The sequence below is a fragment of the Suricata suricatta genome, chromosome X (assembly GCF_006229205.1).
Source record: "Suricata suricatta isolate VVHF042 chromosome X, meerkat_22Aug2017_6uvM2_HiC, whole genome shotgun sequence".
Taxonomy (NCBI): domain Eukaryota; kingdom Metazoa; phylum Chordata; class Mammalia; order Carnivora; family Herpestidae; genus Suricata; species Suricata suricatta.
Window position 1 is genome coordinate 99537890 of NC_043717.1, and position 15681 is coordinate 99553570.

Below are 15681 nucleotides of genomic sequence, written 5' to 3' on the forward strand. Positions count from 1 at the left end.
TAATTCCTACATCTACATGATGCTAACCGCTGCATTCTGTCAGGTCAGTAGGCTGAAACCCAACTCGGACAAACCAGATTTGTGGCTCAACTGGTTGGCAAATTTGATCAAGGTGGTCAGGCAGATATACCTGAGACTATTTCCTGGAAATATGGCGCTGGAGGGGCTGTGAGATCGAGTTGGTGTCAATAATGGGACAAACGGGGTTTTGTTTGGCAAAACGAATTAGCGCTGGCAGCAATAGGATGTACTTAATTTACCTGTTGGGTCATAACTTGCCAGTTTTATTTTCCAGGCTAACCTATTCCTTTCACTTTACAGGCTTTTTAGAAATGTTTAAAAGCTATCAGACAATGCAGGGCCAAGCAACAAGGCTGGCAGAGGGTAATAACTTCTCGCTCCCACAGGCAAGGTACAATGTAAGCAGCAAACTCCAAATCACACTCATAAAATCATCTGTATTCTTACAAGTGTGTTCAGGACAGGAAGGATGCAGAAATCACATCCAGGGAATTCTCGTTGGTTCAAATATACTGCTGGACAGACAGGGCTAGAAGCGACAGGGATTAAGCAGCACTATAATTAAAGGAAGGGGAAAAGGTTTGAAAGAAGCAAATTGGGATCATCAACTGAAAAAAAACAAAACCAAAAACACAACCCAACTCTGCAACCAACCCACAGGGAAATTTCTAAGGTTAAAGCTGGAATGTTGGTGTGGAAATTCCTGGTGTGAAAATTCTAGGCTAAAAAAAAACAAAAACAAAAAAACAACAACCACCATTTTTTCCATTTATAATTCCATATGGAGCATATGAGATACTCCATATGGATGGCTAGAGGTCACACAGAGCACTGTTAAGGAGTCTACTTACCGCCTGCATTGGGTAACGGAGTTTTTACTATACTTTTTATGCAGAAGAGGAAATTAAGTGATGAACCTGCAAGGAGGGGTGTAACATGCTGTAACGAAAGGCAGTTCTCTAAATCAGGTGCTTAGTTCACGGCCGATATCGAAGCCCCTTCCAAAACTCAAGTTCTAAGGTATAACTTAGTTCTTACCCTGGCACTTCTTCTTCTCACGTTCTTTAAGACTATCAGGAGGATCTCAGGGAAAAGGCTGATAAATATTAGAAGAACTATGGCCAACCATGTCGATACAGAGGATAGCATTTGAGCAAACACGAAATACATTCTCTGTTGTTTGAGAAAAGGCCTAGAGTGGAAAGAGAACACAAAATGGAAAAGGAAATCAGGTCCTGTCATACACAACAGAGGTGTCATCGAAACTACCTTTTGTAGTTAAAGGGAGTTTTCGAATTACACACATTAATAAACATAATTTTCTTGAAGAGTTTCCCAAAAGTGCCAAACAGATGCCATTTACTCAGTGTCTGCAGGGGAGGGGGGGAGGAATGATAACTAACGGGCAGAAATGACATTGAAATGCATCTGACCCGAAGACGACTAAGCAATCAACTTTAACACTGCCAAGTGGAGAGTATGTATTTGCATTAGAAAGTACTGGAGCTTAAAGATACTCAAGAGACATGGTGAATTTTTATGCTAGAAAGTATTTTACTTCCTCAGCTGTCTTGTTCATAGGAGAATGGATAGTGCTCTACATTCAAAAACATAAAAGACATTTTTAACCTCTTCTCCCGACTCTATGTAAATATAAAAGGGACTGTTGAACTTGGCTCTCTCCTGTTCTTATCCCCGAATCCAGACTCAGTACCCAGGGTGGGCCCACCAGGCTGGACTCGAAAGCACGGACAGCCTCACAGGTTCCCCCTGGGTTAGGAGCTCTGGGCAGAAAACTGCTTGTTTCATTTATTAGATTATGCAAAGGGCTCACTGAAGATAAACTTGCCTCTCATTAAAAAACTCCATGCCCGCGCCCTCTTATGGAACATAATCAAATCAAGTGTGTGGCTCTAGGCATGTGGGGACCAGAGTGTGGCAGAGGAAGTGAGCGGAACAGTGAGGTGGAGCAATTCAGGAGGTCTGGGCCCAGTTTTCTAGGGTCCCTACCGTCCAGAAAAGAATTCTGCAGCACCCTCACTGTAATTCTGAAGGGCACCCTGACCCATTTCCCAGGCAGTTAATGGACCCTCATAAGCGTCCAGTAGACAAGTGCCAGCGAGTCCCAGGGCATTCCACACGGGATCCCCAATACTTCGTGATTCACGCTTCTAGAGTTTTCTTGACCTCGAGGATACCTATGGAGCTTTACAGGGGAGCAGTAAAAAGCAAAAAGGTAGTATTCTTAGATTGGGTTTGGGGCTCAGAAATCATCGTTCTCACTGGCAAACCCAGCTGAAGTCTGTCAGAGTCTCTGGTCCTATCTCGCTGGCTGCTTTATAATATACATCGCATATTCAGGCAGTGGCTCAACTCAGCTCTACTTAAGGAAAGCACTATGGGCAACAACATAAAAACAGATTTATTAATATTACATTTTTAGGAAGTATCTCTATTGAATGGAAACAGGTGTGACAATGTCTTAATCAACTGAAGGATTTATTTTCATCAATAAGGCATGGTCTGCGGACAGCGTTAGAAACTAGTTTGCTAGAAACACTTTAGTGGAAATGTCACATTCGTTTAGAAGCTGACACACGGACGTACAGGTAGAATTATGGTGCTCCGGGCAGGATTACAATTGTATATTACATTTGATGAACCAACTCTGATTAATTTGTGGATTATTAAAGAAAACAGGGACTTCCGTCAGCTCCCCTGCTTCAGAAATTACCTCTTAGAGGTGCCCAATATATGCCACGATCACACTGTTTGGAACTGGTAGTTACGTGTTTCATGTTTTTATTTCTTCAGGTTTTTATTTTAACAGCTTCTCAAAACAGTAAGAGTTTCTTCTAATGAAGTCTCAAGGGACAAAAAACACAGCCTCACATCTCCGTGATACCATGGACCATGTTGTATGAATGATTTTGCTCAAAGCAGTGGAAGAATGTCTCCTAGAATCGCGTCCTATGGCTTACTCTAGGCATGCTCTCCGCTGTGGACATCCTTGTCAGGAGAAGCCACTGGTTAATGACAACGACCACATAAAATATAGGCCTCTGGAGTAAGAAAAGGAGAGGACAATCTAACTTATTTTCATTCCTTGTAACGCTCATGATCGTGGCCTGTATACCACCTCTCACCTGTATACCCTCTCTCCTTTCTGTTTCCCAGAGTGCTTCACACAAAACGGATTCTGAAGAAACATCTGCTGAACCAAGATGAACTTCATGAACTCAAAGGCCATACTGTTGAGTCTGCCTTTACCCCCCGCAACAGTGACATGGGGGCGTTAACAGTCAACACTCAGGGTACTGAGTGGTAGGTGTTCCACACCCTGGGCAAACCTGTAGGGACAACACTGATAGTAACAGACCAGAAAGAGATAAGAGAGTCTAAATGGGTAATAACATCTATTGGCCACTGCGTCATGGAGAAATGCCACAGGATGCATGGTTCTGCTGTAAATCACATGCAAGGTCACTGCCAGAACGTGCAGTTTCATTTCATAGAGAGATGTTCACACCTTGAAGTTGAAAGATTTGCACGGGGGCTACTAGAAGGGAGGATTTTTGAGTAACTCGTGTAGTCCGTTTATTTGAATTTGAAAGTGTACCTGAAATAAGCAGCATTTTTGGCCAAAGGGACTTCTAACCCATTAATACTGGACACCTGTCACCTTACCCAATCGGTGCTTCAAAAGCATAATTAATGTTCACATGGGGCAACGTACATAGACACATATCTACTTTGTTATTTACAGATTACTCACAGTGTACAGCTGCTTACCAAATAATTCCTCCCCAGAAGAATGAGAAAAATACATAGAAGGCTAAAGAACCCCAAATCACAAAGTGATTTATCCACGTCCAGAAACGAGTATCCAAGGCGAGCTGAAAAGACACAATACAAGAGATTTCGTGGTGGATACAAACCGCAGCAGGCAGGGAGTCCGCTATGCTATTTGAGAACGTGACTACCACAGGCTACCCATGGGAGGATCTAGCGTGGGTCAGGCGACTAGAAGAGAGGGAAACTAAACACAGAACAGAATCTAGACTTTTGAAAGAGCTAGGGCAAGAAAGGGCTAAGTTCTGGTCCAAGGCCTCTAGACCCTACGGTACCAGCGTGGGGGTGGGGTCAAGCAAGTGGTGGGTGAGCGTGGGGCTGGAAACGCCTCACTACTGAAGGAGAGGCAGGCAGCAAGGTCACGGGAATATCCAGGAGGCTGGAACGCCAAGTCCTCGGGGAGCGGCACCCAGGAAGCTGATGACAAACAGACAAGGCCGAGCTGGCAGCAGGAGAAGGATACAGAAAAGCAGTGGGAGGCGGAAGGGTCAGTTAGGAAGAGGAGACACACCATGGGGGGGTGGGGGGGAGTCTTAGTAGCTCAGAGACAGCAGATGGGGGTTATTCCCCCAAGGAAACTAGGTCTACACACCTGGCGCCGTGTAGCAATGAACCATGGGCCCAACCAGGTAGTGTGCCTTTTAATTGCAAAAGTCTTATCTATTCCATTAAATGAATAACATTTTCAGTTGCCTTAGATTTTAATCCCTACATGTCTCTGCCAGGGCTGATGGTTTCTTCAGATTGTGGCACCTGGGATTTTCAAATGCAATCTAAAAATGAACAGTATGGTCTGTTGTGCTTGCAGAAAATTTTTGGGCCGCACGGACTGACATCCGGGGCATTTAAGATTTAAAGAGGTGCTGGCGTCTCCGTTTTGTTCTTTGCTGGGACACCCTGGTCCTCAGCTCTGTTATAGTTTCTCATTCATAAACAGGATAGGATAATCCTGTGAATGTAGACCAGTCTTGGATTCCCACCTCTGGGCTGCTAGGGAAAAGGTCACAATAATACCCATTCAAAGATGAGAGAGTGAATGTCTTTTGAGGGACACATAAAACATGGCACGGGAAGGCCACCGTTAGCTACGAAGGGCATTTGCCCAAGAGTACCAGCTAGTAAGTGGCTAAACTGAGATCAAATTGTAACATTTTCTTCTGCAGCCCTAAAAGATTACTGAAATAGTAGATGAAAAATGCAAATGTAGGTTAGTTCTGTTTAGTATGGGAAATGAATCAGGAATAAAAACTTAAGAGGGGAAATGAATCAGGTTCTTTGTCAAGCATTCGTCTAGAATTGTAGTTTTGACCCCTAGGCATACTGAAATTCATTGAGAGGTGCTCATTCTCGGACCCCAGGTGAGGTATTTATTACAGGAAGGATCATCAAAAGAATCTGATTATGCTTTCAAGGATAGGAGAGTCCCAAGTCAGAAGTGTCAAGGGTAGAATTTGGCAGGGCTATCCAAGTATACCGCATGGCCATGTGTCAATGCCAAGGTCTCCCGTGTGCTCCCTGCCGTACATTCTTATGCATTTCATCACTACCATGCACACACTTCAGTGATAAATACATTCTACAAAATTTCACCGCTACTATGCTCTTCGGCACACATTTCTCACTCATGGACACCTATTCGACTGTCTTAAGGACCCAAATTCCTTTGAGGCCTGGTGTTTGTAAACAGATGCATAATTTTAAAAACGATTCAAGTCTGTAACACGGAAACACACACACACACACACACACATGCACACTTCCAGCCCGTTTATATACTACTTATAATGTCTTGAAGACAGAAGAAACAGATTTTCAACATAAGTATGGTGTACGAATTTCTAAAAAACGAAATGGGACACATAACATACTGGAAAAAAATGGTTTGCAAATAGCATACAAATGTCTAAATATCTAACACCATACATATTTTAGTAAAGATTCATACTTGAGTGAACAATCTGCAATAAAAATAAAGAGAAGACAAGAAAGACAGAAGAGTGGGAGATCAGAAAGTACTACAAAAATGATATCAAATATATTTGAAGAAATAAAGAATCTAACCTTCAGAGTTACAGTGAATACTAAGACTGTAAAAACAATGGTTCCGAAAGTCCAATTTCCATAGACCTGAAAAACATTTATCAATTATATACACCATAAATACGCAAGCCTACTTAATGAAACTAAAGAGGCAACTTTCATCTTGGGCGTCACTGCTAAGGATTTTCGTGTACAATGTTTAGGGAGATACCTGATCGAAGGATCAGGCCAAAACGTTGGATTTTACTAGGACCCTAAATTTCCTCGGACAGCTACAACACATTGTGGTTGACAAGGTTTATTTCCATGACTCCACGTAGTACCGAATGGGGAATAAACTGGTGTAATAAAAGGCAGGAAAAAAAAAAACAACCCACCCTATTCCACTAACAGTAATGTTCATCAAAACAAGGCATTTGGATGATTCATGTTTCTAAAGAGTCTGACATGGGCTTTCTCTAGAATACAGAACTAAAGCTCTCAAATGTGGACGCATTTGTAGACAAATGGACTCACATTTCAAAAACAGAGTTTGTGTTTTTGGCTGTAAATATTAGAACTGTCAGCACGAGCACGTATAAATCCTTAATGGTGGCAATGAATGGCACATATGCTCACCAAATGCTGTCAAGATTGGAATGCACAGCATTAAAACGGAAAATGAAATGTAAACCGTTTTTAAAAAAGTAATAAAAAACTAAGATTAATAGAAGTAAAAAAAAAAAAAGGACCTGACGAAATCGTACATGGTGTTGTTTAATTGCTGACAGCAGTTCTTGTGCTTACTGTAATTTTAGCAGTTGGAAGGATGCGGACATCTGCAGTAAAGTCTAACTGATTTGGTCTTCACACACTCAGAATGGGTGATGGCTGCGACACAGATTGGGCGGAAGCTCTCTAAGCTCCACCCAGAGTCTGCTGCGCAAATGAAGCACGTCAGCAGGACCGCCAGAGAGCACCCAGCTCCTCTGTGCCAAACTCCTTCTAAGAAACAGTCAGCTCTTTGTAACTGATGTGCCCGAGAAAAATAAAATAAAACGTGAACATCACAGGATCAGCCGTAAGCTATGGGGAACTGAGAAATCACGGAATGTGACCCCTTCTTATTGGTGGGCAGAGCTGACTTGGAAGGCCAGAGGGGGCGGCCTAGATCTCTGTTTCCCCAGCAGTTGCTCGGTGATTAATCATTTGTTTAAAGTAATCTCTATGTCCAACATGGGGCTCGAACTCATGAGCTCGAGAGCAAGTTCCATGCTCTACTGACTGAGTCAGCCAAGGGCTTCCAGTGATTCATAATTTGAAGGGATTCATATCAAACTGACTTCTGTGAGTCCACATGAGAAAGGTTTTGACTGTATGTAGTACGTAATTTCAAACTATCGCTCAAATCCACTGAGCCCATTACTTCTGAAACAGATGCTGACAGTGAAGGTTGTGGCCACAGTCACTGTACTCAGTACATTCACGTTGAACCTTAGCTTTGCTTCACATTATAAAGAACGAGTGACCATTAGAAGGAAGCCCAGAAATAGGATGAACGTATTGAAAGCACACGTGAAGTCCTGTGGTCGACATTCACCGTGGGGCTGTGGGAAGACCTCACCTCAGCAGCAGTTCTTTCCTAGGATGCAGCCAGGGGACAACCACCCCAACACAGGCGCGGACCTATGTAGTTGCTTGCCAGGAAGGCACTGGTGGGATTAGCGTAGCCTTTCTGGAGAACACTCTGCTCCCATGTGGAAGGGAAGGAGGAAGAGAAAGGAATTCCCAGTCTTTAACTACTGGGCAAATACCACAAAGTTATGGCGCCTACCCCCTTCAACTCAAAGCCTGTTCTAAACAAGAACTGAGTGGGGCCAGACTTTGCTCCTGCTTTGTGAAGTCTTGGGGCCCTGGGCTGGCTCAGTCAGTAGATCATGCGACTCTTGATCTTGAGGTCCTGAGTTCGAGCCCCACGTTCAGGGTAGAGTTTACTTAAAAAGAAAACAACAGGAAAGGTGCAGGGGTCCAATTTCTGAAGTACTAAGAACTCTGTTCAGCTATTAAAAATCATAGCCAAGTTAAGCTTCTAGAAGGTTTGCACATAAGCTTTGCAAAATGATTCAGAGCTAGATTATGTGTATGATAAATCCAGTGCCTATAAGATAAGCCATGCTTACAAGACGAAAAGATGTAATGAAATATTGTTTTTTACCTTTGCATTTTCTTCTAGGGATGAAGTCTGAAAAAGAAAATAAGTCCCAAAGAAGAACACTGTCCCTTCAAACGCAGCCAGAAACGTCCAGTATAAGAAGGGTCCCAACTGGAGCATGGCATTGCCAGAGATTTTCCTATTGACAAATGGGAAAAAGCACAGGTTAGTGAATCTCTAGAGGCTGTCCCTTTAAAGCTACAGTGAAATGCCGGAAGTGCACAGTGGTGTGACCCTGCTGTAACGAAGGGCACTGTCCCCCTCTTCGCAGGGCCAGAGGACCACGAGCCACAGCTCTAGCTCCCTGCGAGTGCCTCTTGACTTGAGTGAGTAAACAGTCAAGGCGCCAAATTAACATTCTGTCAACAATAACATCGCCAATAATAATAAGCTCCCGTTCACTGAGTACCCCTTATATGTCAGTAAGGTAGGTTAAGAGTTTTATATACACTGCCCATTTTTATTAAATGTTTATCTTTGAGAGAAAGAGAGAGAGAGAGACAGAGAGAGTGAGCACAAGTGGGGTTGGGGCAGAGAGATAGAGGGAGAAAGAATCCCAAGTAGGCTCTGCGCTGTCAGCACAAAGCCTGACCCAGGGCTTGAACTCACCAAGCACAAGATCATGACCTGAGCTGAAGTCAGATACTCAACCGAGCTACCCAAGCACTCCTAACACTCTCCCATTTTTATCCACATAAAGACCACATGAGATAGAGATTTTTGACAGTTTCACAAATCATGAGCCTCAAAAAGATGTATCACAATGATTCGCAAACTGGGATGCACATTGGAATCACTTGGGGATCTTTAAAATCACTGATGCCTGCCTCCCACTCTCATTCTGATTTAACTAGCATGAAGTGTTAACCTGGGCATTAGAGTATTTATAAAGCCCCCCAGAAAAAAAATAAATAATTAAAACAATTTTTAAAAATAAAAAAAAAGGGCGGGCGCCTGGGTGGCTCAGTTGGTTAAGCGTCCGGCTTCGGCTCAGGTCATGATCTCATGGTCTGTGGGTTCGAGCCCCACGTCGGGCTCTGTGCTGACAGCTCAGAGCCTGGAGCCTGCTTCGGATTCTGTGTCTCCCTGACTCTCTGCCCCTCCCCTATGTATACTCGGTCTCTCTCTGTCTCAATAATAAATAAAAACGTAAAAAAAAATTTTTTTAAAGGCTCCCCAGGTGACTCTAATGTCAGTAAGTTTTAGAAAGCACTAGCGTTGGTGAGGGGAGGGGCTGGTATATAATCACAGATGGACCTGACTCCAAATCACACGCATATGCTCTCCACCAAGCTGCCGTGGCTTCCAACTACAACTGTTATTTCTTTTCATTGAGACTTCTTCTTGGGAATTTAAACTTTTTGGGTCTTGGTGTGCCCTTTATGTTTTTTCAAATGAGTCAAATAATTTTTTTTGAGAGCAAGTGAGTGAGTGAGCGAGCGTGGGTGGGGGAGGGGGAGGGGGAGGGGGAGAGGGAGAAGGAGAGGGAGAGGGAGAGGGAGGGAGAGAGAGACAGAGACAGAGACAGAGACAGAGACAGAGAGACAGAGAGAGAATCCCAAGTAGGCTCTGGGTCCAGTGTGGAGCCCGATACAGACTCCATCTGATGATCCATGAGATCATGACCTGAGCTGAAATCAAGAGTGGACACTTAACCGATGGAGCCCCCCAGGCGTCCCAAGTCATGCTGTATGGTCCTGCTTTGAGAAACAGCAGGTGGATCAAAACTTCAACGTCTGTTAAAATAACACAATCTTCTCAGCACACGTCAGAACATCAAATACAGCTACCAATTCTAATGAGCAGAGCTGCCGAAAAGAGGATGGGTTTGTGTGTGGCATTCTTTTTGCTTCCATTTCAAACTGCTCTTAACATTTACCACAAGGTAGCCAATCCGTCACATAGCACACGTGTTGCCGATCCTACACAGCATGTCACCTGGCTGTCTCCAGTAGACTAAGAAATACCTTTCTAACGTAAACGCAACTGAGCCTTGTCCACCTGGTACTGAGCACCGTGGGGTTTCCCAAAAGCACGGTGATTGTACAACTTTTCGAGACTAGGATTTCCAGGTGCACGAAGGACTGTGAAATTCGGGGGGTGCTGCTGTTCACCCTAGAAAAAGTGCAGGAGGAGAGAGGGGGCTGCCTGTGGGAAGTGAGCTCTCCCCACGGGCCGTAAGTCCCAGTCCCAAGGCCAGTGAGGCCTTCCGAGAGTCATGGAGTTGGGGCTGGGCCACGGGCGGATCCCATCTTTCTAGACCGTGTCTGACAGTGGAAAGAACAGCAGGGGCGTTGCAGCAGGCTGGGTTCCAGGCGAGGCCTTGAGGCTGCATTCACACGAATGCCCAGGCTGCCGGAAACTGCGGACACGTTCGTGGACCAGAACGAGAACACGAGAGAGGATGAAGATTTGGGGAGCACTCGCCCAGCGGCTCAGGCTGGAGCACCTGCTGCGATGGTAGGCGGCGGATGTACTGGAAACTCTCTTGCCTTTTCCGGTTGTGGAAGAAGCAAACTGTGCCTCTTCCCTCTACAGCAGACCTACGGTTTCCCATTTAGGTTTTTCCTGAACACATGGAAATAAACAGCCACAAATTTCTTGCTTCGTGTCCCAGCCTTTGGGAAGTGTCCCGAGTCACTACATCCCTGAAGCTGAAATCTGGGACACGCTATACGATGCTGTTGGTGTTGGTCACGTTAAGTGATGCCACTGCGGAGAGCACCGCGTGTGACAGCCAGGGTCTCCTGGTTCCAAAGGAAGGATCGGACAGTGACAGGCCGGGATGGGAGTCCCGCGACAGCAGGCAAGGGGGAGAGCTGTGTTTTGTGCTGGCCACCAGGTACGCACGGAGCACGTTCGTGCAGGTGCCAGTCAGTATACCCTCTGCGGAGAGTCGTTCGCTAATTCTTGAGCTGTACACCTGCAGTTCCCTACCTAAAACGTCACGGAAACCCTTAAAATACTGTGGACTCCCTCGGCAGCTTTCTTCAGGTTGTCATCATTCTCAGGGCACGAAAGCGCGCAGCACGGCCCTGAAGCTGTGTGGGGGAGGCGTCAGAGTAAGATGAATAGCTACCATCCACCCAAGAACTCACGAAGTGCCAGGCACCTTTTCCAGTTGTTTCACGTGGAGTCACTCATTTACTCCTTGCAAACAATGCTGCTGTTCCCCCGTAGTTTACCCAAGATGAAATGGAGTGGCTCACACGCACTCAGGGCATAGATGGGCTCCCTATACGGTTTATGGAGCTGCAGACTCAGAACAGAACCGTGTAAGGAAGCCAAGTGGGCAGCCCTTCCTTCTGACCTGCAGAGGACAGGAAACCCACGGTTTGGAGGGGCTGACGTGGGTTTTGATGAACTCTTATGTTCTGCTTACATATACAAGCGGGGGTCAGACGCCAGAGTGTCGATGTTGATGTGCTGCTCCAGGAGACTGTAGGCCAGGATGGGCAAGGACGTGAAGCAGATATTGTACATTGTAAGGTAAGCGGCATCATACAGTGGCTGAAATGACAAACGACAGAAGAGAAAGAAATGTATGTGTTTGGAAAGAACAAATCGCAAACTAAAATGAGACAGTATCCTTTCACGTTGTTTTGTGAACACAGAGGAAGTTTAGAAACAAGGTCACGCAGATAACTACAGAAAAGAAAGATATTAGGATATATCATATGAATATGCCCTCCCTTTTCAAAGCATCTGATTCAGAATGTTCCCGTGCTATCAGCTCTATTTCCTTTTTTTGTTTTAATGTTTATTTATTTTGAAGGCAAGAGAGGCAGACCATGAGAAGGGGAGGGCCAGAGAGAGAGGGAGACAGAGAATCGGAAGCGGGCTCTAGACTCCATTAACTGACTGAGCCACCCAGGTACTCCATCAGCTCTATTTCTAACAGAGATTTACTAATAGATTTTGAAAAGATTTTTCAGTGATCAAAGCCTGGAGTCCCTCAGGGAAACTAAGCACAGGCTGTGGTCAGCCTGTGTCACAGTGGTTTTGTTGTGGTTAATATTTTACATGGTTTTACTAAATTTTTTTTAATGTTTATTTATTTTTGAGAGAGAGAGGATGGGTGTGAGCTGGGGAGGAGCAGAGAGAGGGAGGAGGAGAGAGGATCCTAAGCAGGCTCTGCACTGACATCAGCGAGCCCGATGTGGGGCTTGAACTCCCAAACCGTGAGATCATGACCTGAGGCATAGAGAGACCCTTAACTGACTGAGCCACCTAGGCGCCCACTTTCACATGGTTTTCAGTATCACTACCACATTCTCCAGGCTGTGTTTATGATAGTGAACGTGGCCATTTACTACAGATTCAATAAATGTATTTGCACAAAGCTAAATATGTGTACATATGTGTACACAGGCATGCCTGCCCCAGGCTCCAGACCAAAATTTCCAACTATCTGCTGCCTGGCCATAGGCACCAGCAACTCAAAATGGCTAAAACCAAACTCATTAACTCTCTCCTTAAATCTGCTTTGTCCTATGTTCTCTACCTCAGTGAGTAGCCACACAACCCTACCATGCACCTTGGTGCCTGGCACCACCATTTTGAAATGGGTGATTCTACCTCCGTAGCCATTTCTTCTAGATCTCCTATTCTTCCCGAGTCCTTAGTGTCGCAAACCTCACACTTATTCTCTGGGTTTTAATACCATCATTCACTGAACATTCCTGATTATTTATCTTTGGCCCAGACAAGTCTCCAGTTACCTGGCTGCCCACGTGATAGCTAGTGGAAATAGATTTCCAACTCATGTCCAGAACAACTCCTGACTTGGCATTACCTCAAACCTGCTCCTCTTGAAGTCTCCCCCCTCTCAGGAAAGGGCAACTACATCCTGGTTATTAATCGGAACAAGAATCTTAGATTCATCCTTGACTCTTCTCTTTTTCAGAGCCCACATCAACTCCACTAAGAAGTGTGGACTGGCTCTACCTTTAAATATATTCACTTGCCGCCCTGTACTCTTCCTAAATGGCTCCCTGCTTTGCCCTTGACCTACCATCTATTCTCAGCACAATGGCCTGAGTAGTGCTATTAGAAAATAAGTCAGATCATTATTTTGTTCAGATTCTCCAATGGATTCCTTTACCTCTGAAAGTTTAAAAAAAGGAGGGGGTTTCCTGCGAAGGGGTAGCTACACAGTCCCACTTGATCTGGCCTCTTCTACTGGTCTGGCTTCATCTTATACTTCTCCCAGTCCTTGCTGACTCCACTCCAGCAACCAACTGTGCCTTCATCACGCAGCCGCCAACACGGCAGGCACGCTCCTGACTTGGGACTTCCTTTGGACTGTTGCCCCTGCCTGGAACACTTCTCCTGTAGACAGTCTCCTGGAGGACTCCTTCACTCACCAAGATCAGCTCAAGGGTCCCCTTCTCAGAGAGACCGATCTGGATTTCACTGGCCATTCGCTTTCTTGTGGATGCCATTTCCCCCTTTACCCTGTTTTTTATTTTCCTTTAGCGCTCATTGCCTTTTCTCTTATATTATAATGTATTACTTTTATTGTCTCTGTCTTCACACTAGACTTTAACTCCATGTGGACAGGGATTTTTATTTATGCTCTTGTCAGCTATTGCATGAGAAAAGCCAGGCAGCGCTTGGTGCCCAGAAGCTGTGTTGACACTCACATGCTAGGCACTGGTGTTCTCCCGTGGAATGTGAGTAATTTCATAGTTCATAAAACAACATTAGACAAGGCTATTCTGCAACCCTGGTGGATCAAGACAGGAACACGGCCTCTCCACAGTCAGGCTGAGCACAGAATCTGAATACTGTCCAAATCACAAACATAACCAATGACAGTGTTAAGCCTTCTAGTCTTTAATCCTCTGGGGTAAGATTTACTGAGATGCTTACTAATAAAATGACCGCCACTTAGTGGCAGCACCCAATCTAGAGCAAGCCACCCCACCCACACCTTTCCCCAATGATCCAATTCAGACCCAAACCTTTAAAACATTTTTTGGTTAAGGATTTTATTTTTAAGTAATCTCTGCAACCAGTGTGGGGCTTGAACTCACAACCTCAAGGTCGAGAGTTGCATGTACTACTGAGCCAGCCGGGTGCCCCAACCCCAATCTTCTAAGCTTTTTCTAATATTCTCTTCCTGAGAGGCCCCACCATTCCTCATGGTGCACACTGTTCCTTCTGCATGGACTAATAAACCTAATATGATCAACAACAGGGGTGTTCCTGGTCTTCGGCTGGTGGCCTTGACAATGTCAAGCTCCTAGAACAGAACTTGGCATGCAGGCAACATTCAATAAAATTAAATTAACAAATGAGTAGAGACTGGGAGTTTTAATACCTATTTACATAAAAATTACGGTAGTCTATGAACCTTGTTTTGATTAACATATTGAGTTCAGTGTTTCTACAAAGTACTAAATGTCATATGATCATTACATGTGGCCAGAATAAATGAGATCCTATATTCATATGCATTTTCCCACACATAAATGTTTTGTGATTAATCAAATGCATTGAAATGTGACACAAATTAAGAGGATTATGCAGTTTTCAAGCAATGGCTACTAAAGATACAATTACTGTCGTGATAGGGGCAGTTGATTCACAAGGGTTGGGAACGACTTGACCAGAACGTTAGTTCATTGATTAGCTGACCTCAGAAACATTTGCTGGGTGCTTACTAAGTGCCCAGTACTGAGGACAGAGAAGAGCCATGCCATCCCGGCCAAGGAGCTCAAATTCTCGAGGGGGAGGCAGAGCGGTGAGTGTGCAAGGAACTGGGGGAGCCCAGGGGAGGGACCTGAAGCGTGGCCCGCGGCAGAGGCCAAGCAAGATAATGCACACAACATTCTCAGCGACATTACAAGTATGGCTCCCGTGCGGCACGTGGAGGTATTTACACACACGAAGCTTTCAACACAGCTTACAAAGTACCTCCAAACAGGGGTTTTGTTCCTTTTAATTCTCAAGGGAGAGGATTAGTGTGTTGGGACACAATACTATGTTTTCATTGGAAACCACCCCATTTTCACTAATGAGAAAATGAAAATCAACAATAACAACAAACAAACAGGAAGATTGCCTGGTGTGTAATTTGGTCTTGAATTTCATTCAAACAAAAGAAGCCTCAATCTCTGTTTGCTCCACTCTGGTACTTTGATGGAACACGAGGGATAATTATAATTCTTAGATGGATCATTAGGAGACAGAACGTCCTCAAAACAAACAACAGGTTTAGTTGGTAATCATTTCTTATTAAACCTTTTGCAAATGTCTTCTTCTCACAAAGAAAAAAGACCAGTACTATCTTAGCTTGGCTAAAGAAAGTGTTTTTTGGGGTGCCTGGGTGGCTTTGCTGGTTAAGTGTCGGACTTTGGGGCTCAGGTCATGATCTCGCAGTTCATGAGATGGAGCCCCACATCTGGCTCTCTGCCGTCAGCACAGAGCCTGCTTGGGCTTCTCCCTCTACCCCTCTCTCTCTGCCTCTCCTTTGCTTTCATGCATGTGCTTTGTCTCTCTCTCCCTCTCTCAAAAATAAATAAATGTTAAAAAAATAATAAAAGAGTTGCTTTTTGCTTCAAGAATCTGAG

The 15681-nt window shown here is 44.7% G+C and overlaps 1 protein-coding gene across 1 annotated transcript in view; it reads right to left on the minus strand.

Moving 5' to 3' along the window:
- The window catches only part of ATP11C (ATPase phospholipid transporting 11C), a 94088-nt gene that overhangs the window by 10391 nt on the left and 68016 nt on the right, over positions 1-15681 (minus strand). Inside the window, exons 24-28 of the mRNA XM_029929709.1 lie at positions 11487-11614; positions 8108-8243; positions 5935-6000; positions 3814-3917; positions 1060-1213 (exon numbers count right to left, since the gene is read on the minus strand). Of these exons, the coding sequence (XP_029785569.1) occupies positions 1060-1213; positions 3814-3917; positions 5935-6000; positions 8108-8243; positions 11487-11614 (588 nt within the window). The remainder of the gene's footprint in view (positions 1-1059; positions 1214-3813; positions 3918-5934; positions 6001-8107; positions 8244-11486; positions 11615-15681) is intronic.